We start from the raw sequence: 26,416 nt of genomic DNA on the forward strand, positions 1-26,416 counted from the left end.
CTGTTATGTACTGCCCTGGTTAGTGGTTTGTAAACAAGAACACGTCCTGAAAGCCATCACTTACTGTATGATTCCCACATAGTTCTCAATCTCTGTCAAGGGAGCTTTCCTCCAGTTTTTTTTATATCCGATCACCAGAGTGTTGGGTTTCATTCTTCCTAAGCCCGAGGCCTAAACAGAGGAGATAAACACATGGGCAATCCTTTCCAGACCAGGAAACTACCACTGCAAATGAAAAATAATGTCCAAAAGAGCACTGAAGTAATGTTCTGAAGATTCTGAAGATTAGATTACATTTTAGAGCATGTCCTTCATGCCCGTACCCAAGCATAAAATAGAAAGATTAGTTCTAAATCATCTCAGCCATAAATGGATTTTAGATGACAGAAATGTAGCTTTTCTAAATTAGCAGTCATTTGCATTTCTTCTGACACACTCATTAAAATGGTTCAATAATTTAAAATCAAGTGAGGGTCGGCTTAACTGTTGGCATGCGTGTTGTAACTTAGTGGTTCAAAGCTCATTTCCACCTGTTTTACCCATAATGTCATTAGCAATAAAATCCATGTTTGGAAAATTCTAAGATACAAGGATCACTGAAACTCGTACTTGTATTATTTATCGAAGGGTAATGGCGCTATGTCTCTAGGACCTAAGCTTCTTACCTGATAGTATCATTAATAGCCATCTTCCATATCAGGTTTCACTCCCCCCCTTTAGATGACAGGATATGGCTTCCAGTTAATTAAACTTAATTTGGCAATAGTATTGAATACCTATTAATTACAAAGTGTTATGTCAGGTGCTGTAGAAGAGCAGTGAAGCATATTCTTTGGCCTTAAGGAGCTTGGAATAAGGTGAAGAAGGCAAGATACACACAAATAATTATAATTCAAGTGCACATGCAGTAGGAACTCATATGGAAGCATAAGGGAAGAAAACCTGAATTCTAGCTGTGTCTTCATGGATGGCTTCAGGGGAAAGGTGCCATTCATTCCAGATCTTGCAGGTCAGTTAGAGGTTGACAAGCATGGAAAAGAGAGCAGTGGGAGTGAAGGAAGAACACCCTGGGTCACAGGAGGAGTGAAACCAATGACCAGAGCAGAACACATTAAAGGGGACAGTGGCGAGCAGGAGGAAGCAGGCATTGATGGAGGGTTCCTGAAATAAACTTTGCCTCCACATCTGTTGTGTTTCTCCTAGAAATGTCCAGGTGGCACGGTAACTCCTTACAGCCATCGTTTGGTGCTCAGCAGATACACGGCAGGATGGAGCTTGTCTTTTCTGTGACTACAGTTTGGGGATGTGGCCGTTTGTACCATAAATTCTTAGAAGCAAAGAAGTCTTCATCCAAAATGGATGGTCGTAATGGTCAGTGCTTCCCTTTAATACCACCCTGTCTTTCCCTTTGTACCCCACTTTTCTTTAAGGAAATTCAAGTGAACAAGCTTTCTGCATTGTCGAATGTTTTATGGTTTCTTCTGGATTAATATAAGACTTACTTTCCAGGCCTGTGTCTTTTCTCTCCCTGCTTGTTTCATGTCAGACCACCCATTCCTTATTGAAAATTTTATTATTTCACCAATCTTCCAAGATAATTTTACCTTAAATGTGTAACCTTCCCAACATATTTCACCACAGGGCTCCTGAAAAGTAACTCACTAAAGACAATCAGCTTCTTAAAATGACACCTATTTCCATGGTTTGGCAAATTAGTAACAGGTGAAAGGATGCTCATTGGGGGTAACAGGTCTTTCAGAAATGGCTTCTGTATGCAGCTACTTTGCAAGAGTTCTTCAGGAATATAAGAGACAGAAATATACCAAATACTCTTAATCTCCAAAGTAGTACAGTTTATTTTTTCTCTCCTGACTGCATAAGCATCGGTGTCACCTGGACGTCATCCTGAATTTTGTCATTCCTGTAAATGGTAACTCTGAAGGCAAATACATCATTCAGTACATATAGAATCAGGGCTTTCCAACCATATTAAAGCCAGAATGATTAGAAAGCCAAGCCCTACAGTTTCTTGGGGTCTCTTGGATTGTTTGAAGAATGGTTCACCATTCTATTATGATCAGAACTGGGGAAAGACTCTGTGCACTAATTATGGAAGGGGAGAAAAAAAGGAAAGAATAAGGGAGAAAAAGATAAGAGAACCAAGGGCTTCTGTGTTGAGCCACAGAGATTATTACATTTTACTCAACATTCTGGAAATAATTTAGGAGGATAGGGAGATTTTTACGCCCAGATCACCATGCATTTATTTAGTCGAATCTAGCAGCTTGCCCTCGCGCCATTCACAGAAGAAAAAAGGAGCAGAATGCCTGACTTGAGTATTGCTATATGCAGTATGAGATGCAAAAATAGTTTGAAGTTTTAATAGGATCCTGAATGTCGTCAACCATCAGAACAAATTTGCATTTCAATAAGTGTGGGGACAGAATGTATGCTGGTGGCCAAAGGCAACCTCATTTCCCATTTCCAGCATATCATCCATAGTTCATTGTAATAGAACCTCTCTGCTTTTGTTTTAGTTTTGCCTCTCCTCAGGAATTCGAAATGAGTTCCTTAACCATCTGCATTGATCTCTGATGCTGGGCTGCCTAACGGGAGCCATTCACTTCGGGAGCCTCATTAATAGCGAGTGCTAATTGTCTTTTGCCTCCGTACTCATTCCCTCAGTGTCAGCCTTACCTGAAGGAGACTTCGGACACCATCTCTGAAACAGTCTGCTGCCACTGCAGCATAAAAAGCCTTGATTTTGTTCTTGATAAGCCAGGCCTGCTTTTTTGCCATGCCGCTGTTCATCTCTTTAACACACAGCTTGCGCGGTCCCTGTACGACACGATGAAATATTGGTTAGAAGCCCTGCTATTATCCATTGCGCTGCTGTTGTTTTCTAAAGGACAAAAATAGCCAGCAATGCCCCATCGAGTTAAGAAGTGGGAAAGAGGGAAAAACACCTCACTAAACAGGGTTCACGTAGACTCAACCTTTTGGAGCAGGCCTCTGCTGCTCCCATCATTCACTTTCCACCCAGAATGTCCAGATGCATTAACACCTGTTTAATTAACTGCCTCATGCCAATGAAAGAAAGAGCTGAGGGCATCACGGCACAGGAGGAAAACACTGAAAATGCGAAGAAGAAATTCAGGATAAATACACAATCAACCTTTGACTCAATAGCAAGAGGTATGTTTAAGAACACTAAGGAAATCTCAGCTAGACCCCAATTTGAAGAAATGGGCAGAGATCTTGGCAGTCAGAACATGGTGGGTTGCCACTTTCCTTGTGTAATGTTGACCTACCCCCATCCAAATAAATTAAGATTTCCCTCTCACTCAATGAATTTCGTGGGAACAGAAGTTCATATACCTGTGGCATAGGAAGAATACGGGAGCTTAATAGAGAAGAAGGTAGGTATCGTGGTGGTAGATGAAACATTTTATAATTTTAAGATTTGAGCTCTGGAAATTCATTTCAACTAAAAATTTGATTCTTTTTCTCCTTCCTTACAGGTCCAAGCCAACTCTTTTCTTTGCAAGTTTCAAATCACCCCTAAAAGTGTTTCCGATGATCTATCATGTGCCTGATAGGATATGAATCTATTTTCCTAGGAAATTCTTCCAACTCATGAACAGATTAGGTATGTTGTTGAATTGTCTTAGATCTCTTACAAGCTACCTAGGATCTTGATGAAATGCAATGTGTAGGTCTGGAATGAGGCTTAAGATTCTGCATTTCTAACAAACCCCCAGGCCATGCTTGGAGTCACAGTCTTAGAGGGTCTTTCACTAGAGAGGAAGGGCGTGGGATATATGAAAAAGATACCAGGATTTGTGGTCTGCAGAAGTGGTTTCAAATCTAAAATTGGCCGTTTGGAAGAAGTTAATTATTTCTGAGCGTTGCTATAATTTTCTGAAAACAGGGATAAAACCTCTAGCCTGCAGGGTTGTTTTGAGCAGTAATGATAAAGTGCCCAGTCTGGTGTCTGGAATATAGTAGGTGCTCATTCAAAGTTGGATGATTTTTATAATCTTAAATGAGTTTTCACAATCTTGCTGGAGCCCCAGACCTATTTCTACCACTGTGTTTGTTCTATGACAGAGTTTTGAATTGGGAGCCAGAGCTGGCTCTGGCACTGGCTGGCTGATACCCTGGTGTGTCATGTGCCTTTTCTTGGTGTGGGTTCTACATTTTAAAAATAAGGGAATTGTCTAGTTCATCACTATCCAGTATGAGAGCCCTTATCCATTCGCTGTTGAGCATTTGCAATGTGTCTGCTCCACACTGATATGTGCTGAAAATGTAAAATACACACTAGATTTTGAAGCCTTAGGATGGAAAAAAAGAATGCAAAATATCTCATTAATATTTTTTATATCGTGCATATTGAAATAATAATATTTAGGATGTATTACATTAAATAAAGTGCATTAAACTTAACTTTTCTTGTCTCCTTTTACTTTTTTGATGGCTGCTAGAAAATTTTAAGTTACATATTATGTTTCTATTATGCAATACTAGACAATCTTTGGTCACTTCCATTTTAATATTCTATTTGAAATGGATCAGATTCGTTATGTACTAATTTTAGTATTTTTTCTAGAACTTGCCAGCCTTTCAGAAGACTTGTCAAAAACTTTTTAAAACAGTTTGGATGGCTTACATTAAAGTTACCAAACAAGAACCTTCAAAGACGGTGGGTAAGTAAAGATACAGGGAGGACAGTTATTAAGCCAGAAGACCTAAACTAAAGAAAGATATGCCATTACAGATAAAATTCTGCTTAGGGTTCTAGAATGTCCATGCATTTTGAACCATTAGTTCTCTTTGGGCACTCTAGACTCCATCAGCTGCAAAGAAAGAAGAGATATTTTTTCAGGGAGGCTCAATGGTAACAGTATCCATGTGACAGAAGAACAACCAACAGCTAGAAAAGGTATTGGGCCATCAGTATATTGAGTTGTACCACAATGACTGTGCACCCCTGGGGAAAGTGGCATTGATTTAAATAAATGCAGTCTAATGTATGTCTATTATTGTTACAAAAATCCAGATTAAGCATTAATTGTGACAGAGAGATGTACTTTAATGCCTAAATTTGCCATATTGAGAAGTCATAAAAATATTTCAGACAGAATCTCTCTTTGCTAAAAGCGATTATAGTATCATTGTAGCACACTTACTAATGTGAGGCAAGGCTGCAATACAAATGTAGTAAGGAAAAATAAGCTAACAAAGAGGGAACACATACTGGAACATAATTACTCTCAACATTCAAATATGTCATAGTCACAAAAATGGATTTTGCCACTCAATTAAAATATTATAGAGATTAGCTCAGTTAGGATCCAAAATATGAATGCATAAATTAATTCAGGATTTGAACAAAGAAGCCCTAAAAGTCTTGTACGTATTATAACTTTGACATTGATTGAGAAAAGGGTAAAGAGATTCTAATTATTTAGTCTGGAGAAGTAGTTGATGGGATGCTACCTCAAATAAATGAATATTACGAAAAGAATTTGCGAATGAGTTCCAACATCATTAGGATCAAATAGAGAAATTTGGGCCAAAAGCAATGTTCTTTCCAACTTTCATTTTTCAAGACACTGAGAGTCTTACTGCTCTGTCTTTGCTTTCATTGCCGCTTTGGTTGGAAGTGTAGGAAAGAGAATTTTTCCTTTCCGATTTGGTCCATATTTCATCTCACCATGTGCCTAGTGCCCATTCTCAGGTCATTTCATTTTTCCTGCATTGTGCCATGTCACTCTCTTATGAACGTCATGACAGAGCCTCGATGACTAAAGAATAATAGATGCATCTATAAAAATGCATCAACTTGGTGGTTGTGAACATTGAGACGAAGAGGTTGAAGATAGAAGAAAAAATGAAAACTTTAGTTTCCTCTGGTTCATCTGTGCTTGAACTGCCCTCTGCTGTGCCAGAGTTAGGAGTTGGTTGTGTTCCCTGAGTTTTCTGAAGAGTGTCTTTGAATTCAAATAGAGCTTTAGGTTTTATTAAGATGTTTTCTAAATTTTAAGAAAAAAAAAAGAGAGAAAGGAAAACAGTAAGGGTGAAATTCTGTTAAAAGGGGATCTACGTAAGGAAGCTGGTCAAAAGCTATCTGTCATCTCCTTTACCATGAGAGGAGAGCAGGACAATCAAGGTTTAAGGAAAGTGAAAGAGTAGGCAAACATTAACCAAAATAGATCTACACCTTGGCACACTTATGTGAAATGAGTAGAAGAATGCCAACAAACCTCAGGTAACATTGCCTTTGGAGAGGGAGAGAGCCATGTGCTAAGTGGTTTTAACAAGGACTTCAGCTTGAGCTGTGGTTTATTTCATTTTAAAAGTGAGTAGGAACATTTATGACAAAAATGTTAACAGTCATTAATTAAAAGAAGTAGGATATGGGTGTCATTTTATTTTATATAGTCTAATCATATGAAATTGCCTGTATTCAACAGTTTGGACCGACAAAAATGTAAATTTCATATGTTTCGACATAATATTTTTCTTAATGTTTCAAAATAAAAAATAGAAACAATCTAAAAAAACTTTATTTTTCAGCCACCAGAACAGCACAATGTACTTAATAAAAGATACCACCGTACACTTGAAAGTCTTTTGCAATTTTAAGACAAACAAAATTTAGAAAAGAGCTAAGTATTGCATTTGGGGGGCAATAAAGGCTTTATCTGATTTGCATTCTAAATCCCAGATCAATTGGATCAAGTTTCCATCTTTAAAGTATATTTGTCTTTGATTTGTTTTCATAAAAATTACCCTGCCTTTCAACTAAAGCTGAGAAGTATGTGAGTGAGTGACTGTTGCGGCATGCACGATGCCTTCTCGCACGGGGAAGGTAAATGTGAGATGGCACCAACTGAGCAAGGTATACCCAGAGAACTAAGGGTACATAAACCCAAACTAAATTATTGTAATGATTGATTTTATTATCGCTCTAACTCCTATGAATGAGGTAAGTGAGGAGACTAATTGACAAAGAAAGGCAATGTGTTTTTATGTTGGGAAAAGAGGGTAGAATTGGTGGAGATTGCAACCCCTGACTTAATACTTGCTTGTGGCTGAACCCCTGAATTAGACTATGCTTGACAATATGAGAAGATACTAGAAGGTGGAGTCCTACTCCCTCTGATCTTTCTATGGTGATAAGAATGAAGCACAGAAGAAGAAAATTACTTTTGTTCCGATTTTCTTTTCAATGTTTTATATTTTTGAGAGAGAAAGAGACAGAGACAGAACGTGAGCGGGGGAGGGACAGAGAGAGAGGGAGACACAGAATCCGAAGCAGGCTCCAGGCTCTGAGCTGTCAGCACAGAGCCCAATGCGGGGGGCTCAAACCCATGAACCGTGAGATCGTGACCCGAACCGAAGTCCAAACGCTTAACCAGCTGAGCCATTCAGGTGCCCCTACTTTTGTTCAATATAAAGCCTCCTGGGATATAAGTATATCAATGATTTATCATGTGGTAATTCAAAGAAGAATAGCCAGCATTTTAAGTTACCAAGCTGGATTCCTTAAAAGAGATGCCCATATTTGTCCTGATGAAGGTACCTCTGAAATCTTAAGGCTTGTAGCAAAGAAGCAAGAAGGAAAAAGAGGCTCTGGTGGATGAGTGTAAGAGTTAGTTGAATATTTGGAAGGATACAGTGGGGGCTTGGGGTTCAGCCAAAAGAATAACTCTTTCAATTCAATTCAGCAGCTTTGAGGGCTATGATGTCTAGTCCTTTAAAAATGTCTCTGTTGTAGGGGCACGTGGGTGGCTCAGTTTTGGTTAAGCGTCCAACTTCGGCTCAGGTCATGATCTCACAGTTCATGAGTTCAAGCCCGGCGTCTGCCTCTGTGCTGACAGCTCAGAGCCTGGAGCTGCTTCAGATTATGTGTCTCCCTCTCTCTCTCTGCACCTCCCCCAACTCACACTCTGTCTCTCTCTCTCAAAAATAAATAAACATTAAAAAATTTAAAATGTCTCTGTTGTAGAAAATGGCAGCTGGGCCACACACTTTCCATCGACCCACCAGCATCGAAATACCACTGAGCTCTGAGTCTTGCTCCTTCCTTGTAGTGTCACCACATTTCAAGTTAGCTCTTAAATAACTGGAGGCCAGCAGAGGGTTGGAGCACAAAGCCAGCTATTCTATGATTAGTTGGCAGGAATACGTATCTTATTGTTCTATCATGATCATGTTGGGTACCTAAAAAAGTCCAAAAATCCAGTGTCTGGATCTGGTTTCCTTAAGAAAGGATGCTTCCAGTTTTGTTGAAAGGGATAGATTTTTGGAATGAAATGGCAACTATGGTATACCAAAAATAATGATGATGAAAATAACAATACCAACAGTAACAACTACAATTAATTGAGCATTTACTGTTTGATAGATGCTGAGCTGGCACTGGAAAGATCATCTGATAGAATTCTCACAATAGCTTTGTAACACAGGTGCTAATGTTGTTATTATTCTTCCCATTTTCTAAAAAAAGAAAGAGCATCGAGGCACTGTAAGACTAAATTATGTACCTAAGGGACTCACAGCTAACAGGTGGCAAAGAGTGATTCAGAACTTGACCATGTGTCTCAAAAGCCCATGAGCACCAGCTTCCCAGAGTTAAAAACTACATTGTCACCTCTCAACATTATCTTCTCTTATTTGACCTTTCCCATAGGTTGGCCTAAACACCAATAACTGTGCTTTCGGAAAAAGTTTTCTAGTGGTATGCTGACCTCCCCCCATGTCACTTTCCATCTGTTTCTTTGCAAAGATGATTGACGACTAAGTCTAGAGTTGAAAAATGCTGACAGCATCTGCAGCCCCAGGAGCTCACAGAGAGTAACTAACTGGAAAGTCATTAACTGATTCAGTAACTATTTCCTGTCCCTGAGAGAACCTCAGGACCTGGGAGCATGACTCATGGGCCTTACTCAGAGAGACCAGCACAATGATATATAATGTGGTCCAATATACCTGTCAGACAACAGGGCTATTGGAGGCACAGACAAGGATGCTTACTTCACGTGATAGTCCACAATCACGCTCTTTTATTAGAGTGAAAGCAGCAAAGGGTTAATTAAAAGCAATATCTCTTGTCTCTATTAGAAGACCTTTTCTCCCTTGCCAATATAGGACTGTTCATACTCTCAGTTCATTTCTTCTGTCCTAAAGATTTTTTATTGCCTGCTAAACTAAGTTTTCTCTAAACTGCTGGAGAAGAAAAACATCCCAAACTGCTTATTCCATCAAAACCAGCTCTTGTATTATATTGACCAAAATGAAATTCAGTAATCCAGGGCACAAAAGTTGATAATATGAGAGAAGGGTGCTTGATAAGATTTTTAAAAATCCTCTGGAGTCACAGTTGGTCATTACTTAACCTGTCAATCTTATGTAGTTGGTAGGGTGCCTTCTACTCCCCTTCTGGATAATTGCATTGAGTTCTATTGTCTCCGTTACTAGCATATGAGCACTTAAAGGAAGGAGAATGTGACCAACTTGCTTCATACAGCAAGTATTAGAGTACTGCCAAGTATAAAAAGATGCCTAAGTGCTGGTCATGATGATGTGCGGTAAATTTTGTCCCTGCATCATGGCACAGCTGACTGGCCCCAGAGTTACACGGCTTACTGACAGCCCTATTCCTGACAAGTACTGGAAGTTTGGGTAGTGGTACCTGATTCTATCAGCACTCCCAAGGACACAAGTCTGCTAAGGCTTTCTCCTCATGGGGTAACGCAGAGCACAGTCTGGTGGCCTGGACTGACATCCTGGTTCTGCCGCTTTCTTATCATGTGACCCTATGCAATAATTCAATTTTCTTGCATCTCACTTTTCCAACCAATAAAACGAAAAAAGGCATTCTTTTTTTCCTTCCCACCTCACTAGGCTGTTATACACCTCAAATAAGAAAAACTAGGAAAAATCTTCAAAGAATTGATAGTTACTATAAAAATACATTGAAGGAGCTAAGAATTTTGAGTTGTGTGTATGTGTATGAGAGAGAGAGAGAGAGACAGAGACAGAGACAGAGACAGAGTTTGAGGTAGAGATGGGGGTAGAAGGTGTGAGATTGCTATGGGAACACAAGTAGAGATAGGCTGATTTGGAGGACTTAGACTTACTATTTTATTAGAATTTTCATGCTTTCTCCTCACTTTAGAGATTGGTAATTGGTCAAGAATCATGGTTAAATTCTTAGCATCTACTTTTAATACCTCCTGGGAAAACCATCAATAAGTTATCATTAGTCTCCTACACACTTCCTAAAAAAAAGGAATTCATTCAGCTCCAAATGTTTATCTAAGGCATGGGAAACTTGGTTTAATTCCCTAGATATCTGTAGTGTCATCAATTTTATCCAAATATTTAATCTAAATTCTATGTGCTGTCATTTCAGGACATTATGTCTGGTTTTCTCCTCATCAGTTAATCTATATAATAGTACTCTCTGGCTCATTCCGTGCTTTTATATTTCTGTGGACAGTTACCACCCCAAATGCCTTCATTCTATTTCTGAGCCAGTTCTCTTTTTCTTGTCTCAAAGGCCATCATTTGGAAATATTTATCACTTTTAGTTGGTCTCCCATGAAATCTGAAACGTTTTTTATCTACTTATTTAAATTCAGGATCACGGACTTTGCTAGTCCTTGCTCTATGAATCAAGGAAAAGGGCCCCTGTCCAAACTGCCTTGCCATTTTCTTATCACTGCCTGTGCGCACTTGGCTCGCCTAAAACAACACAAAGTGAGCAGGGAGGGAAAGCACCTTCCTGGGATGAAGTGGCTCTTACCACAAAGACTTCGCAGCAGATGCAAAGGCCACTGTTCTTGGTAAAGGCATGAGTAATGTCCAAGAGAGCAGGTCTTGTCATCGGTCCCCCTGTTAAGACAATGCACTGGGGCCTGGAAATGGAGAAAAGAAGACGTGAAACTGGCCGTTTCAAGAAGCCTATGAACCAGAACAACCCTGATGGAAATGGCAGGAACAGAGTGTTTGGCAAATGGGACAACTTCTCCCCTAAATAGTTCTTGGGTTTCTCATCAGAATTCTTGAGTCATCCTACCTGTTCATCTTGCCATCTTTGTATTCTTAGTTCATTAGTCATGGCGAAATGTGAAGTACAAAACAGGTGGTCTTGGGTTTACCCCTGTTTTCTTCCCTCCAGATGCTACCCTATCCTAAATCCCCAATGTGACCTCTTACTCTCCAGCTGGCCTTTTCATGCTGCTTTCCTTCATCTTCCTTGCAAAGCTCATTTTTTTTCAGGTTCCATTCAAAATAAGATATAACTAATGAAGAGTTTAAAATGTTACTTTTCCTAAGAGAATTCAGTAAGCCACAAAGCCTTAAGCTGAACCAAGACAGCACCAATGATTAAGGTTTTGGGGGATTTGGGAACATCTCTCTAAAATCACACTCTTGGATCACCTCTCTATTTCTGTGCATGGAAGGTGACACCTGGCATTATGATGGTTTGTAGTTGAGAGTGGGCATAGCTCAGGGTGGAAGAGAAGAAACACTCATTCATAGAGGTGTTGTCATGAAAATGAGGCAGTTTTGTAGGACTGCCTATTCTGAGAATATACCCATAAAGTGTATCACTACTCCAGTGCATTTGTCTCCCATAAAGGAAAACCACTTCTAATGTAGAGCGATGCCAAGATGCCTGAGAGGTTAACTTTACCTGAAATTTTTCACATGGTCTTCCACGGTCGTTAATTCCAGGGCATTGTCTAACGCGCTCACATAAGAAAGAGCCTGTGTGGAGGAGCCCCAGTTCACATCTGTGGACAATGGAAGAATTTGGCATTAAAAGCATTGACCTTCCCTCTGTGTAAGCTGTTGCCTTCTATGATTTTCCTTGGCTATCTCATCAGTGAGGAGTGCCCAAATTAGAGAAAACACAATGTGGCATTTCCTAGAGATAGCATTGTGTCCTTTTATGAACACTTTATGAATTCTTAGAAGTGAGATCTCTCTTTCCAGCTAAGGGTCAGACTTTAAAGATTCGGCTCCAGAAATTTTGCTTGGTGAGAGAGGCTATGTGACAACCATGTTGCAAGTGGATAGACTTGGAAAAGGTTAGTCCCTAAGTAAATTGAAAAGGTCTTCATAAATTCTTGAATTGAAAAGAAAAGAGGCATTTCTGTAAACACAGTGTGTAGCAATCTTTATATTTTGAATAGTAAAACTGAATAGCTCAGGGATTCTTCCTCTTGGGTATCTATAAAGAGAGTTTGGCAAGCATTTTAGTTTGATGTTTTAGGGCCTGATCTTTGTAATAAGGGAGGGAAGTGCTACCATCTCCTACCATTTTTTTTAAATAAATTAAATATTAGATGGGGCCTCTAAACTTTATAAGAGGCAGTCCTGATGGGAATGTACAGACTTACTCCAGATGGTAGATAGAGTCATCTCCCTAGTCTTGCTTGGAAGAGGCAGGGAGATGGTGGGGAATAATTATCTGGAGGAAAAAAAAAAAAGACTAATATTGAGTTAGTATTGATTGCACCAGGTATTTAGCATACCTTAGGTTATTTTGTTCTTATAAAACTCCTACTAGTCAAATGGATATTTATAAGCAAAAAGTGAACCTTGAACCATTCCTCATACCATGTGTAAAAATTAACTCCAACTGGATAATGGGCATAAATTTAAGATCTGAAACATTAAAACTTTTAGAAGAAACTTGTGACTTTAGATTAGGGAAAGATATCTTAGATTAGAAGCAAAAATCCAAATCATAAAAAAAAATGATAAATTAGACTTTCTAGAAATTAAGAGGGGCGCCTGGGTGGCTTAGTCGATTAAGCATCCAACTGTCATGATCTCACAGTTCATGAGTTCAAGCCCTGTGTGGGGGTCTGGGCTGACAGCTCAGAACTTGGAGTCTGCTTTGGATTCTGTGTGTGCCTCTCTCTCTGCTCCTCTCCTGCTACTTATCATTCTCTCTCTCTCTAAAAAATAAACATTAAAAAAAATGAAAACAACAACAAAAAAGTAAGGTGACTTGGTTAAAAGCAGGGAATAGACTAGTCTGGAATCAGGCCTCGTGCTGACAGCGCAGAACGTGCTTCAGGTTCTGTCTTCCACTCTCTCCCTCTGCCCCTCCCCAGCTTGTGTTCTCTCTCTAAAATAAATAAATGTTTTTTTAAAAAAGAAATTAAGAATGTCTGTTCTTCAAAACAAACTGTAAGGAAAATGAAAAGGCAAGTCATAGCCTTGCAGAAAATATTTGCAAAACACGTACCACTAAAGGATTTACATCTAGAGTATATAAAGAACTCTCAGAACTGAATAATAAGAAAACAAATAGGCACAAGAAAATAAATAGGCAGAAGATTTAAACAGGCATTTGACTGAAGAAGATAGATGGATGGCAAATAAGATATTCAATATCATTAGTCATTAGGAAAATGCAAGCAAGTCATAATGATAGGACTCCACATCTATTAGAAAGTTTTATTTATTTTTTTAATCAACTGACAATGCTAAGTGCTGACAAGGATGTGGAGCATGAGGACTTTCATCCCTTGCTGGTAGGAATAGAAGATGATATGGTTTCTGTGCAAAACAGCTTGGCAGTTTCTTATTTAAAAAAAATGTATATACACACACTAGATGGTCAGAAAACCCACTCTTAGATATCCCACTCCTAGAGAAATGAAAACAGAGGTCCACATAAAGTCCTGTGTGTGCATGTTTATAACAGCTTTACGTATAATCATCCCAAGCTTGAAACAACCCAAATGTCCATCAGCTGGTGGATGCAGTTCTTAAATTTTTCAGATATATTCATACAACGAACTACTACTCAACATACATGAACAATCCACTTACACATGCAATAACATGGATGAATCTAAAAACATCCCGTCAAGTGAAAGGAAGCATACACAAGGCTACAAAATGCATCATTCTATGTAATACTCTGAAAAGGCAAAGCTATAGCAACCAAAATCAGAACAGTGGTTACTAGGGGCTGAGTCAGGGGGGGAAGAGATCGAATACACAAGTGTGAAGGAACTTTGGCTGATGATGGAAATGTCCTCTGTCTTGACTGTGGTGGTGGTTATAAGACTGTGTAAATCTGTCAAAACCTATAGACTGTACATCTAAAGGGGATGTATCTTACCATATGTAAATTATGCCTGATGCGTAAAGTAGTAAAGAAAACAGCAAACAAATCCCTCTAAGCTAGTTACTGCCTCTCTACTTTCCTTATGCAGTACAGGTAGGGGACATAGGAAGGTGGCTGGGGGCCATCTGGCTCCCGAGACTAGGCCTCTCTGTACCACACTCTGCTCTCTAGCTTCTCCCAGCTTCAGCCTATCCTTCTCGTTGATTCAAAAGTTAACACCCAAAGTTCAGCTCTAATTGAATGATCTATGGCAGCTTCGTGTTGCTCACTGAATCCCTAGCATGACATTATGTTTCGTATTTATCTGGCCCAAGCTACTCCTCTGCCCCTTCTCCTTAGCACCCAAGAACTCCATCTGTGTTACAGGCCTTGAGCCATGTCTCTGCATGCCTCCTAACTTCACTCATGCTTTTCCTTCTGCCCAGAATAATCTTCCCTGACTCTGTCTGATTTGTTCATTTAACAAATATTTATTAAGTGCCTACTGAGTGTTAGTCCTGGGAATGCAAGCCACGAACCAGAAGAGTCTTCCTGGACAACCCTAATCAGAACTAATCGCTCCCTCTCCTTTTCTCAGTAGTTCACTCATGTCATCGCATGGTACTTCCTATATAGTATTATGGTTACTTGCTTGCATGAGGGTCAGTGAACTCCTTGAGGATAGGGACTATATCTTATTTAGCAGGATTCTTAGAAGGTGATATAATGGGGTTTGGTATCATACACTCTACTCAAAATGTCAGCTCTAGCTCATCCTGTCACCTTGACAAACGATCAACTGTTTGAACTTCAGTTTCTTCATCTGTGAAATGGGTCTAATGATACCTGATATACAGCATCATTGTGAGGATTCAAGGAGTGCTTGGTATATATGGTATATATGGTTAACTATTATGTTATATTTTTAATATCCACTGTTCACATAGCACACCTAAGCACATAGGAGGTGCTCAATAAACATTTGTTGAATGGATGGTTAGTTAGGGAGTGCTTTTGAAACCCCCTCCTGTACAGTCCTTATCTTACCTGGTTTCTTATAAGTCACGTATATATAGAGGAAGAACTCAATGACATAGGTGATGACAGCTGCCCACCAGTTGATAACAAACATGACTGCACAGCACAAAACAGCTCCAAAAAGAGATACCCACATGTTGTAAATTCCATACGCAGGTCTCCATCCTGAAATAAAAAATCTCAGTGCATAAGAAAAACTTTCACACTATTACTTTATACCACTACGTATGATTAGAATGCAGCTTGGGGGTGCAGGTTGAACATCCGCCTTTGGCTCAGGTGTTGATCTCACAGTTCATGGGTTCGAGCCCCACGTCAGGCTCTGCCCTGACAGCGCAGAGCCTGTTTCAGATTCTGTCTCCCTCTCTCTCTGCCCCTCCCCTCACTTGAGTTCTCTGTCTTTCTCTCAAAAATAAACTTAAAAAAATTTTTAGCTGCAGGCAACAGTTTTTCCTAGCATGAAAATCAGAACTTTTAGGTCAAGTTCCCAATTCTGTTATTAGTTTTCTGTGACCTTGGGTTCCTGGCCTATGAAGGTATAGTAAATAAGAATGCTATAAATATAAAAAATGTGTTACTCATGGCCTCTTTGTATTTCCAGCATGCCCCAATTGTCTTCCCAAACTATGAAATCTTAAGCCTCTGATACCTATGCCATCAGGAGTTAAAAGGAGGCAGGAGAGATGAAAAGAGTAGGGTCTAGTGGGGAGGAGGGAGAGACACTCCTTGGTGGCCCAAGAAAGAGGAGGTTAAGACAACGGGCTTATTGTTCCTATGGAGAAGGTAGAGCTTCATCAAAAGTCAAGCCAGTAACTTCCTGATAGCTCTGTCTTTACCTTCTTTATGTTAAGAGGATAGTGATTGCCCTTTCAGAAATAATAATCTATGAGAAAAAGGGAGAAGTTTTTCTGTAATAGCTTTTTAAACCTGATGCATTAATGTTTTACATTTTACAGTGAAAATATTTCTCATGGTTCATATATGCATGGGAGTTTCCCATGTTCCTTGCAGTGAAGAAGCTGGAAGACAGTATGGTCAGCTAGGGAAGTTCTGATTTGAAGGGCATTTGGTCTATGGGTGAAATACGTATTAAATTTGGAGTTGCCAAAACACAACAGAGCCTTCAAAGTCTTCAGGAGCAATTTCTGAAATGGCCACCAGATGGAAATAGCACATTGAGAACATCCCTGGAAATGCCTTTATTTTTCCAAGTCTGGCTGTATGTGAGCGCGCGTGTGTGCGTGTGTGTGTGTGTGTGGCAGAGGCAGTGTGAGTGTCATTTTGTGGGTTTGTGTATCCATGTGTCTCTGTGTTTTTTTTCCCCTCTCTCTTTTTCTTTCTTCCTCTTTCACTCCTTCCTTTTCCACTCTTTCCCCTTCCCATCTCTATGATTTCACCTTGCTTTTCAAAGATGAACACAACATGGCATGGAGGCACATATTTCTATACTTGTTGTATTCACTGACTAGAACTTTCTGTTCTCTGTTTAAAAGAAGACAACACAACAGAAACAAAAGTTCCTCAGTTGTCCTCTGAAGCCCAGTGGCCTTGAGTGGACGAAGGCTCCCCTTCTGTCCATATTTTGTCTTATTGGCAGCAGGTTTTGCAAAGGAAGCTTGTGATCACAGCAGGCCCTAATAGAGTGGAAATGTGTTTACATCCCTGATAAAGGCTCTCTGGTGAAGAACTTTCTGAAGGTCAATTGTGACGAGTATCTATTCTGGTGGAAAGGTAGAAGGAATTCTAATAGCGAATGAAAGCAAGGAAGAGGTGAGAGGTGACTAGACAGGGAAGGTTCTTTGGCGTGAAATTTTGCACCACTTTCAACCACAGTCTGAGGAGGGCAGGGATGCCACTGGTTTCAATACGAATCTGCATCGACTGTACTCAGCAGGTAATTATGGGAACTACTCATCCTTCTCTTCTGCACCATGGGCAGGAAACAAATTGATAGTAAGGAAGTTTCAAATATATACATTTATTCCACTTCTGTGGTCACTTTCACCCTGGAAATAAATAGTGGTGTTTTTCTACTGCTGAAATAAATGTGGTTTCTCTTGCAATGAATAATTTATTGCCGCAGGAGAAAATTGACTTTACGGTTGGTCAAAAAGGCCATTGCTCAAATGATTCTTTTTCTATTTCAGAAGTCACCCCCCAACTCACCAAAATAAAGTGGATTACGCTGCCCACTAGGATATAAGGAAATACATAAACACAGATTGAGCACTTTTCACTGACTTATTTCATCTTATTGAGACAAACTAACTGCCTTCTTAGGCTTATTTTAGTTACGAAAAGTCAACTTACCCGGAGATTTGGCATAAGAGGCATGGAAGCAGGAGAAATTAATAAGTGCATATGAGGCCAGGAAAAAGTTGGAGATGATGGGGGCGATGGTGTTCAGTTCCGCTGTGAATGAAGCAGAAGTGAGCATGTACATATGAGTGATGAGACCAGGGGCTGAACAGCTGTCACAGCCTGGAAGCTTGACTTTATTTGGAAATTGAAAACATAGCTAGCATTTGTCAAAGTTTAAGAAGTTAGTGATTTTTCTTTGGGGTTGCATTCATTTAAAAATATTTTTTCAGCCGGGGTTTCCATAAAGTAAGATACAAGAAAACCTACCAATGAGAAAATAGACAATAGGCAAGACCTGTAATTCAAGTGGGCGTGGGTAGAGGGTTTGGGGACTGGGCAGATGATAAACTCCCCTGTAGGTAGTCCAGAGGTACCATATCTTCTATTCTTTGTCTACTGTGGATACAAGGAGAAATTATTTTTCTCCTGTGTCACTAAGCTCTGCAGTGTGACAGATTAAATACCAGGGCACCAGCAATACCCAATTGGAAATCTCTATACCCAACTTACTCTTCTTGACTCTCAACTCTTGCTAGTCATTTGCTGCCCCCCCCCCTTTTAAACATTTCTAGAGAGTTCTACCTCTCAAGGTGTGCCAGAAAATTTTTACCCCAGTACCTAAATATCCAGTATGATTTAATCCTAGCTGAATTGTTTACTGTATGATATAGGAAATAATTCAGAGACATTATCATTTATCTGTCAACCACAGTGATGCAAATACAGGTGGCATCTGGGTGTTATTCTAGACCATAGATGCCAGCAAGGAATAGGCAAAAATGGCTGCCATGAAGTTTGTGCCATGAAGCTAGTCTACACTGTTCTCAGTGATTTTTAAGGATATTATTTAATTTATACAATTTGCTAACATTTGGGCTATTCGATCACATAAATGCATTATAGGGCAATGATTTGAGGTGTTATGCTTAAGTTATAGAATGGAAGCTTTTCTGTAAATAATCACTTTTTATTTAATCTTTTAAAAATCTAAAAAACACAGACAGTCATATTTTCTACCTCTTAAACCTTGTAGAAATCTTATGAGGATTCAGGAATTACAGTCACTTCCTGAGTTCATGTGATGATGAGGGGCCTTTATTGTTTAGTGCCACTGTGCTGAGGAAGGCTCTGCCCTTCTAGGCACAGTTATCATGGCCTTGCTTTTGGCTTCTTTTCCTCTGATAGGCTCACCAGCAATGGTAGCACCTTAGGGAGGAACGAGGAACGTGCAGGCTAAAGTTGATGAATGTGCCTCTCCAAGATTGTGCAGCTGTTCCTATATCACTTTGGAGAGGAAGCCGAGATTACAGTCTGGGTAAGTGGTTCTCAAACCTTAGTCGTCTACAAATCTCCTGAGGAACTTGTAAACATGCAGATTCCTTATCTCCAGAGACACTGATTCTAATTCTGGGGTTGGGTCTCAAAACCTGGCACATTAACAAACCCCAGGTGATTCGGATTCGGATATAAGTGGTCAATGGACCATATTTTGAAAATGATACTTCAATTCTCCAGCTAGCTGCCAAACCAGGAGAGGTGGAGACAAGTGGCACCTGGGGAAGACTCTGGAATTACACAATATCAGGGAGCTTGGAGGAAGGATTCTCTTGCGTTTGGTTGGATGGATTTCCAACATTCAGATTCAAAGAAGATTCAAAGTCTACCTCAAGTCCTCGAATGCTCTCTACACACAAGGATTCCTTGGATTAGACAGACTCCAATTATCTGAATTGGGATATTAAACATAAAACAGGCAATTCGTCAAGCTAAAAAGAAAACCCTAACAGTAATCAGAAGAATTCCTTGGCTTTCAGGAAGCAAGAGAAAACTACGAACCAATAAGAATGAAGGCCATGGCTATAACAAAAGTGAGAATGTATCCTCTCAGGGGTTCATTGTTTTTCCCATATCCCTTTGCAAAGAACTGCAGGGCTTTGTAGATGTTGTCCTTGCACAGTGCCTAATGGAAAAGAAGAGGAGATATTCGTCATTTATATCTATGCACAGTCATTTTCCCTAGGTGATTCAAACAAGAAGATTTGGGGAAAGATGAAGTGGTACATGATATAGGCACAAGTTAACACTGCAGTTTATCATTCTTTATATTATTTGAATCGATCTTGACTATGTGGCAGACAGCATTTGAGCCAGATGCAAACGTTAAACTGTTTCAGAAAATGATGGAAGATGATTGCTCGTGAGAATGAGTATTTCAGCTTGATCCAAGTTTAGTGGAAACAGACGTAGGGAGAGGAACATGCTCTTGTGCTTGTATCACCTGGAACACTTTGGGTGCGCTGACGAGAGAGGCCAGGGCTGAGGACAGCGTTGCAGAAAAGATGCCAGCAGTGATGAGGGGGCCAAACCCTGACACCATGCTCATGACCTTGAGAAAAGACATTCCAGTAAGGAGACTCATCCATCACACAATTAAAAAAGAAAGTCAAAATTTTATGCAAATGCTTCCCTTTCTACTTTCTGTGATTTGGAATCTCCTTTACAAATTAATTGCTTCTAACAAGATTGCCCCCGCCCCTGCTTCATTCTCGAGTTCCTCAATATTTGTTTTTTTCAAAATGGACATGGCCATTTTGTTGTCATTGTTTATAACAATAAGAAATGCTCACCACAATACATCCAGAAGATACTGGAAAGAATAAATAAGGAAATGATTTCAAGGACTTTGACAACATTACCCCTGTCTTTTTGGGCATATGTTTCCTGGACAATGGGAAATCCTATCCAGTAGGAACTGGTATTTAAATAAGTTTTGGGGAGGGCTCAGTTGTTTACTGGTTTTCCGAAAAGCTTTAGACTTTCTTGTTCTTCCTGCACATAGAAGCTTTTGAAACATTTGCTTTCTCTGTGATCATTAAATATAATTTTAGATCTTAGACATGATGAGATTCTATCAATTTAAGGCATATTTTGGAATAATGACTTCAACTGAGTTAATTTCTCTTTGTTGGTTGTTAAAATGTACGAATGAAGCCTTCAAGACAAATTTGCCTCTCCCTCTGCTCACCAATCATTCAGACAAATTGATGTTTCAAGTTCTGCAGCTTTCCCAACTTCCCTTCTTCCTCCCCCCTCATTTACCTCCCCTTTTGCCACTCACAATTTCCTTCTTGGCCTTGTTTTCCAGGCACTCCAGGACCACATTGGGGCCCTTTCCTAAACTGAAGTCCATGCACAACGTGCATTCCAAGTGCTAACTATCTAAGTCTCTCCTTCTCCCCGCCATGGAATCTTTCATAATTGACTGGAAGATGCATAATGTCAGGTGGTAATCTTTCTCTGGTGATGCAATTCATACAAGGGCCCATTCTCTTCCCACCACAGTAAACGTAACCACAGGATTTGCCACTACATAATGCCTATAGGGTTCCCTTCCCTCACTCATGAATTGTTCCTTGCTGAATTCAAATGGATCCACAATCAATCATTTGCAAAGTCAGAAGTTTCATTATACTCCACATGACATTCTACAAATGAAAATAGCAATCAACTTTTTTTGGTCATTCAAACCTGGAAATTGTTCATCAGCCCATATTGACATGGTTCATGCCGACATCTTGAGAAGTCGTAGCCCAACCCACAGGCTGCTGAACCATTGCAGTTCATCCCAGAAATGATTGTGTCATTCATGCTTCCAGTGGCATCTCGGACCACACAGGCTCCTGGGGAAACAACCATGGCTTGTCATTTCTTTATAAGTGTTCTGCCCCCTATAAGGTTTTCTTCTGAAATCATAGTTTACTTTGAGTCTGAGCAGGTCCATTGCCATCCTCTCTTGTCATTCTGGGATCAGGTACCTGGAGGTTCCCATTCTCAGAGGCTTGAGAGCGCCCCCTGTCTCTAACAAGCTGCCACTTCCACTGCCTTGGGTGCTTTAAGTCCAAGCTTTCACCTACCTCTTTAAGACACTTGGGGGTTGGAACCCTATTACTTTCTGAAATGCACATGGCAATGCTTTGCACATAATATGTATTCGATTCATATATCTGGTTTGGTACTACTGATCAGGTGTTTTGCAGGTAGAAGGATTTATTTTCTCAGCGGTGAGAGAACCAAGGGGTAGCATTATTGAATTTGGTAATTAAGAGAACTGAGCCCTTGTTTTCAACTAATGATAGTCCTTTCATAATTATTTAAACATAGCTATAATTCTACTTTATATAGAATTTTAATGGTTTAAATAATAAAGAAATGGGGGATAAAATATTAAGATTTCCTTGGTACTATTAATGGTCAAATAATATTCTATCAAATATCAGTGTATTCCATTATTTTTATACATTTTGGTATTTCTGTTATTTTCTACTATAAACATTCTATGATGAACACCTTTGTACACAAAATTTCCTTCCATATTTTAACATATTTCTCTAGGGTAGATTCCTAGAAATGGAGTTATGAACTTTTTAAAGATTCTTGATAGATATTTTAATCACTGACTTTCCTTAAGAATTTTATAACTATAATCTCTGCCACTATGTATTTGATAGAATTATTGAAATATATGACTATACATGGGATATATGTAGAAACTTTTCTGAACCACCTGAAGGATACATGTTTTGCAAACTAAATCCCAACCAATGAAACTGTTCATTTTGCAATTCCAACTCCAGCCAGTAGGAGTCATCATCCCTTGCTATTAACTTCAAGAGAGGTCTCAGTGACAGGTACCCTGTCAGGTGGTAATCTTTCTCTGGTGATGCAATTCATACAAGGGCCCATTCTCTCCCCACCACAGTAAACATAACATGACAGGACTGCTTAAACAGTTGAAATCATGGATGTTGGTTACCAAGCAAAACTATCCATTCTAGATTTTACCTTTATGCTTTGTTCTTTTATGTTGAGCTGACTTTTCTGAATCATATATTTTGGCTTCTGCATTATACAACTCCCCAAATTTCAGTGAAGCCAAGCCATGAACCATAACTAATGACAGGCTATAGACCTCATGACTATCCTCCTCTCCAGGGAAAAGCATAGAAACAGATTTTCCGCCCCAGGCAAAAACTGAAAGATTCTCTGAAATCAGGTCTATAACTTTACTCATTCCTTCATTTTTACTTCATGTGAGATAGAAAACCATTTGGGAAATTTAACTTAAGGTGATTTCAATGTCATTTAAAAATGTGTCAATTTTCTAAAGTATTGGAATAAAATCTCTTTACATGTAACTAAACTTGAAAATGCCACAGCAATATAGCTAACATTATCCATTTTCCTCAAATAAGAGACAGTGAGAGGAGCAAGAATCTAAGTTAACTGTTTTGCTTTTTTCTCCACAAACCAAAGTAAGATAAATGCAGTTCCCCAATTTCCTTTAAGTAGAGGACTACTGGGATGTGCCCTTCAGCAAAATGGTCATCCGGGCTTCTGCAGTGGGGAACTATATTCTGTGCAGTGCACAGAAAAGAGTTTTCTTCTCTGAATGTTCCACATTGCTTCCTCTCCTACTATGGTATAAGCATGAAGTGACCCCCAACCAGGAGGAGGTGTGGCTGCAGGCACCAGGTGGAATGAAAGTCAGCTTAGGAACAGCAGGTGTATTCACATATTTTCTGTTCACTGAGCAATGTGGGGGCTGGCCACCCACACTGCTGGCAGCTGGGTCTTGTTCTGATTTCCTGCCAACTAGTGACAGTGACATTTCCATATTAGGGACAGTTAGTGCAAGGAGGAGATACAGTCATCAATTCTAGATCTTTCATATTTTCCTAAGCCTTTTTGTTTTTGTCTTGTTTTGCTTTTGGCTTCTTCTCTCTGGCTGTTTCTCACCTCCCTCCCAAGACAAGGGAGGTGGGTGCTGGGTGGGTGCAAAACATCTTTGGCAGGGGGGATTATCACCTAGAGTAGCTAAATTGGATTCTCTTTGTGTTCAGGCAGAATGACAATCTTATTAACTCTATCCTAGCCCTGACCCCGAGACACCTATATTATGGCTTAATTGCATTCAAACCCCTAGAGCACCCAGAGGGGAATAAAAATGTTGTCTTTAAAAAAAAACTTTCTACTTATGATCCATTGAAAGCCCACTGGACATGAAAGGACTAGACTCCTTGTAATTCTGGAATTCTTACACCAAAGACATACAACTTACCTACACAAATAGCAACTCCTATGTAGGCAACAGTGGTGATGAAAATGGCCAGCATGGTTCCTCTGGGGATGGCATCTTGGGGATCCTTTGAAAAAATAATGTGGTGGGATGAAGAGACAATGTAATAAGAAACAGAAATGACTTGGGGTTATTACTATATTTCAAATTTTTCATCTACCCTTCCTGAGGCACACTGTAAAGAAAAGATCAAGCAAATGGCAAAATGATGAGCTTGAGTTTTTTCTGGAGGTGTTCACGTGTTCAGAGTGAATAAAGAAACCTCTAGATCTTCGTGCTGAATGAAAGAGATCGCTAACTGTCCAGGACGGAGTTTTTATAGAAAAGTAAACTAGTTAGATCACTCACCAATGCATCTCCCTCCCTTTTATTCCCTGGGAATTTCATGCAGATGTATCCGACCTTAAAGTATTAGGGGAAAGACCCCAAACACACCCCACACATTGATACACATCGAGAATATCCGTGTGTGTGTGTGTGTGTGTGTGTATTAGTTTTGTACCAAGCATAGGCTTGCTTAAAAAAAAATAACTTTTAAGCAAAAAGGACGATGTACTAAATTCTCCAACCCCTCAAATTTCCCTTTTGGAATCTAGTTCAGGAATGACTGCAATGGGAGATATTTGATTTTCATAAGCAGGCATAAAGAAAGAGGCAAATTTAAGCTTATACCAGAAAATGGGCTTTTCTCTTGCTTATGAATGTATATAAATTCACTGAGCTGAGCTGACATCATATATAATATACCATTTTATATCCCATTTTGGGGGCTAAGTCATATCATAATCAATTTCCACACAGCATAACTTCTAAATAATTGAATTCAACTTAACAGGGATTATTAAATAGAGATTTTAATGTATTCATTGCTTATACAGGACAATGCCTGGCATATAGTAGGAGTCAATAAATATTGAATTGAAGGAGGCACAATCTCGGTAGATATTAGTTCCCCCACCAAAGGACCTGAGATTTATCAATACAAATAAGCAGTAAATGCAGCCAAAGTTTGAGATTTTTTTGTTTTTGTTTTTAACTTAAATCTGCTGATCAAATCCATCAGAGAGGGAAAAGAAAAAAAGGGGGGCACCTGGGTGCCTCAGTAGGTTAAGTGTTGACTTCTGCTCAGGTCATGATCTCACAGTCTGTAGGTTCAAGCCCCTGGTTGGGTTCTATGCTGACAGCTTGGACCCTGGAGCCTGCTTCAGATTCTTGTCTCCCTCTCTCTCTGCCCCTCCCCCACTCATGCCCCCCCCCTCGGTCTCTCTCAAAAAATAAATAAACATTAAAAAAAAACACACAACTCATTAGAGAGGCCAAGTCATGGTAAATGTAAACCCAACCTCACAGATGGAAATAAAATATACAAACAAATTTTCCCCTAATGGGAGTATGCCAGTCCTATGGAGCCACTATGTGATCATTAATTCCTCCCCATTCTTTTAGGAATGTCTGCCCAGGGGAGTTAAGATGGTGGAGTAGTAAGGGACCCTGAGCTTGTCTCGTCCCTGAAATGCAGCTAGATCAGCATCAAACCATTTTGAACACCCAGGAAATTGATCTGAGAATTAATGCAACAATCCTGCATAATTGGAGCCAGTGAATTTGGCAGGTATACGGTGTGGAGAAGTGAATTGGGGGAGAGAAAAGCTATAGAGCCACAGAGGGTAAGGATCCATTTTCATGGAGAAATGACAGAGAAAGAGAAAGGCAGAGTGCAGTGCATGGGGATCGCACAAGAAAAGCACTCCCCCTGAAAGTAACTGGAGAGAGAGAGAGAGAGAGAGAGAAAATACTCGCAGGGGATTGAACAAGAAATCTGTTCCCCAAAATCACTAAAGGGGAGAAAGGAGAGGGTTTCAATACCACCAAGATTCTATAAACAGTGGAGCTCAGAGTCTGAAGTTTCAAGCTCAGTGCCTAGCATTGCTTTGGTGAAAAAGTAGGGTGAATCCCCAGGAGCAGGCAGCATGGTCTGAAGGGTCACATGGGGAGAAGCAGTTTCCCTGATTGGATAGCATTTGGTAGAAGCCATATGGCCTCCCCACAGGCATAGGTCCCAACAGACCCCAGGGAGTGGCCACGTTTAATGATATTAGAACAAAGATGCCAGAGGACAGCAAAACCTGGTGCCAGTTGTATGTTGTGATTTGCCATAAACTCTGGGTGTCTGCCACTGCACGATAGCAGGAACATTCTCTGGGGCAAGCCAGCATCCGGCCATTGCTCAGTGAGATCCTCCCCCAGAGAGTCCTCCAGAAAACCATGGGAGTTTCTGAAGTGTGGGGTTTAGAAACACAGCCCCATTTGAGATAAAACTCTGGAGGGAAGTGCTACCTGGCAGGCAGGCAGCTTGGACGCAAACAGGGTAGAGGCAGGATCAGACAGAAGCTTGAGACAAAGGAGGATGCTTGATTGTGGGCTGGTTGAGGGCATGTGGTTCCTGCACCAGAGACTAAGGAGCTGAGTGAAGCCATTTTCACTTCTAGTGTGCACACGTGTATCAACCTCAGTAAGCTAAGCAGCACCACTAAGTGCATAACAGAGCTACTACACCAAGCCCTGCCCACCTGAACCCTCCAGGCATATCCCCCAGAAGACCAACACAAATCCCTTCCACTTATTAATTTACGTACTATAGTGTGCTGCAAAGTTTCAGTTCTAGGGGAAACTGGATGTAACTTCATTTGGGTTTCATTTTGTTTGCTGGTTTGTTTATTTGTTTGTTTTAT

The 26,416-nt window shown here is 40.0% G+C and overlaps 1 protein-coding gene across 5 annotated transcripts in view; it reads right to left on the reverse strand.

Annotated features, from left to right (window-relative positions):
- Positions 1 to 26,416, reverse strand: part of SLC12A1 (solute carrier family 12 member 1) — a 103,713-nt gene that overhangs the window by 31,921 nt on the left and 45,376 nt on the right. For all 5 annotated transcript variants that reach the window (XM_045059366.1, XM_003987165.3, XM_045059363.1 and 2 more), the window contains 10 exons: positions 23,667 to 23,751; positions 21,077 to 21,228; positions 19,827 to 19,934; positions 19,385 to 19,508; positions 17,498 to 17,599; positions 15,197 to 15,352; positions 11,714 to 11,813; positions 10,820 to 10,931; positions 2,698 to 2,838; positions 65 to 171 (listed from right to left, as the gene is read on the reverse strand). In XM_045059366.1, coding sequence (XP_044915301.1) covers positions 65 to 171; positions 2,698 to 2,838; positions 10,820 to 10,931; positions 11,714 to 11,813; positions 15,197 to 15,352; positions 17,498 to 17,599; positions 19,385 to 19,508; positions 19,827 to 19,934; positions 21,077 to 21,228; positions 23,667 to 23,751 — 1,187 coding nt within the window. The remainder of the gene's footprint in view (positions 1 to 64; positions 172 to 2,697; positions 2,839 to 10,819; positions 10,932 to 11,713; positions 11,814 to 15,196; positions 15,353 to 17,497; positions 17,600 to 19,384; positions 19,509 to 19,826; positions 19,935 to 21,076; positions 21,229 to 23,666; positions 23,752 to 26,416) is intronic.

The sequence above is a fragment of the Felis catus genome, chromosome B3, assembly GCF_018350175.1.
Source record: "Felis catus isolate Fca126 chromosome B3, F.catus_Fca126_mat1.0, whole genome shotgun sequence".
NCBI classification, from domain to species: domain Eukaryota; kingdom Metazoa; phylum Chordata; class Mammalia; order Carnivora; family Felidae; genus Felis; species Felis catus.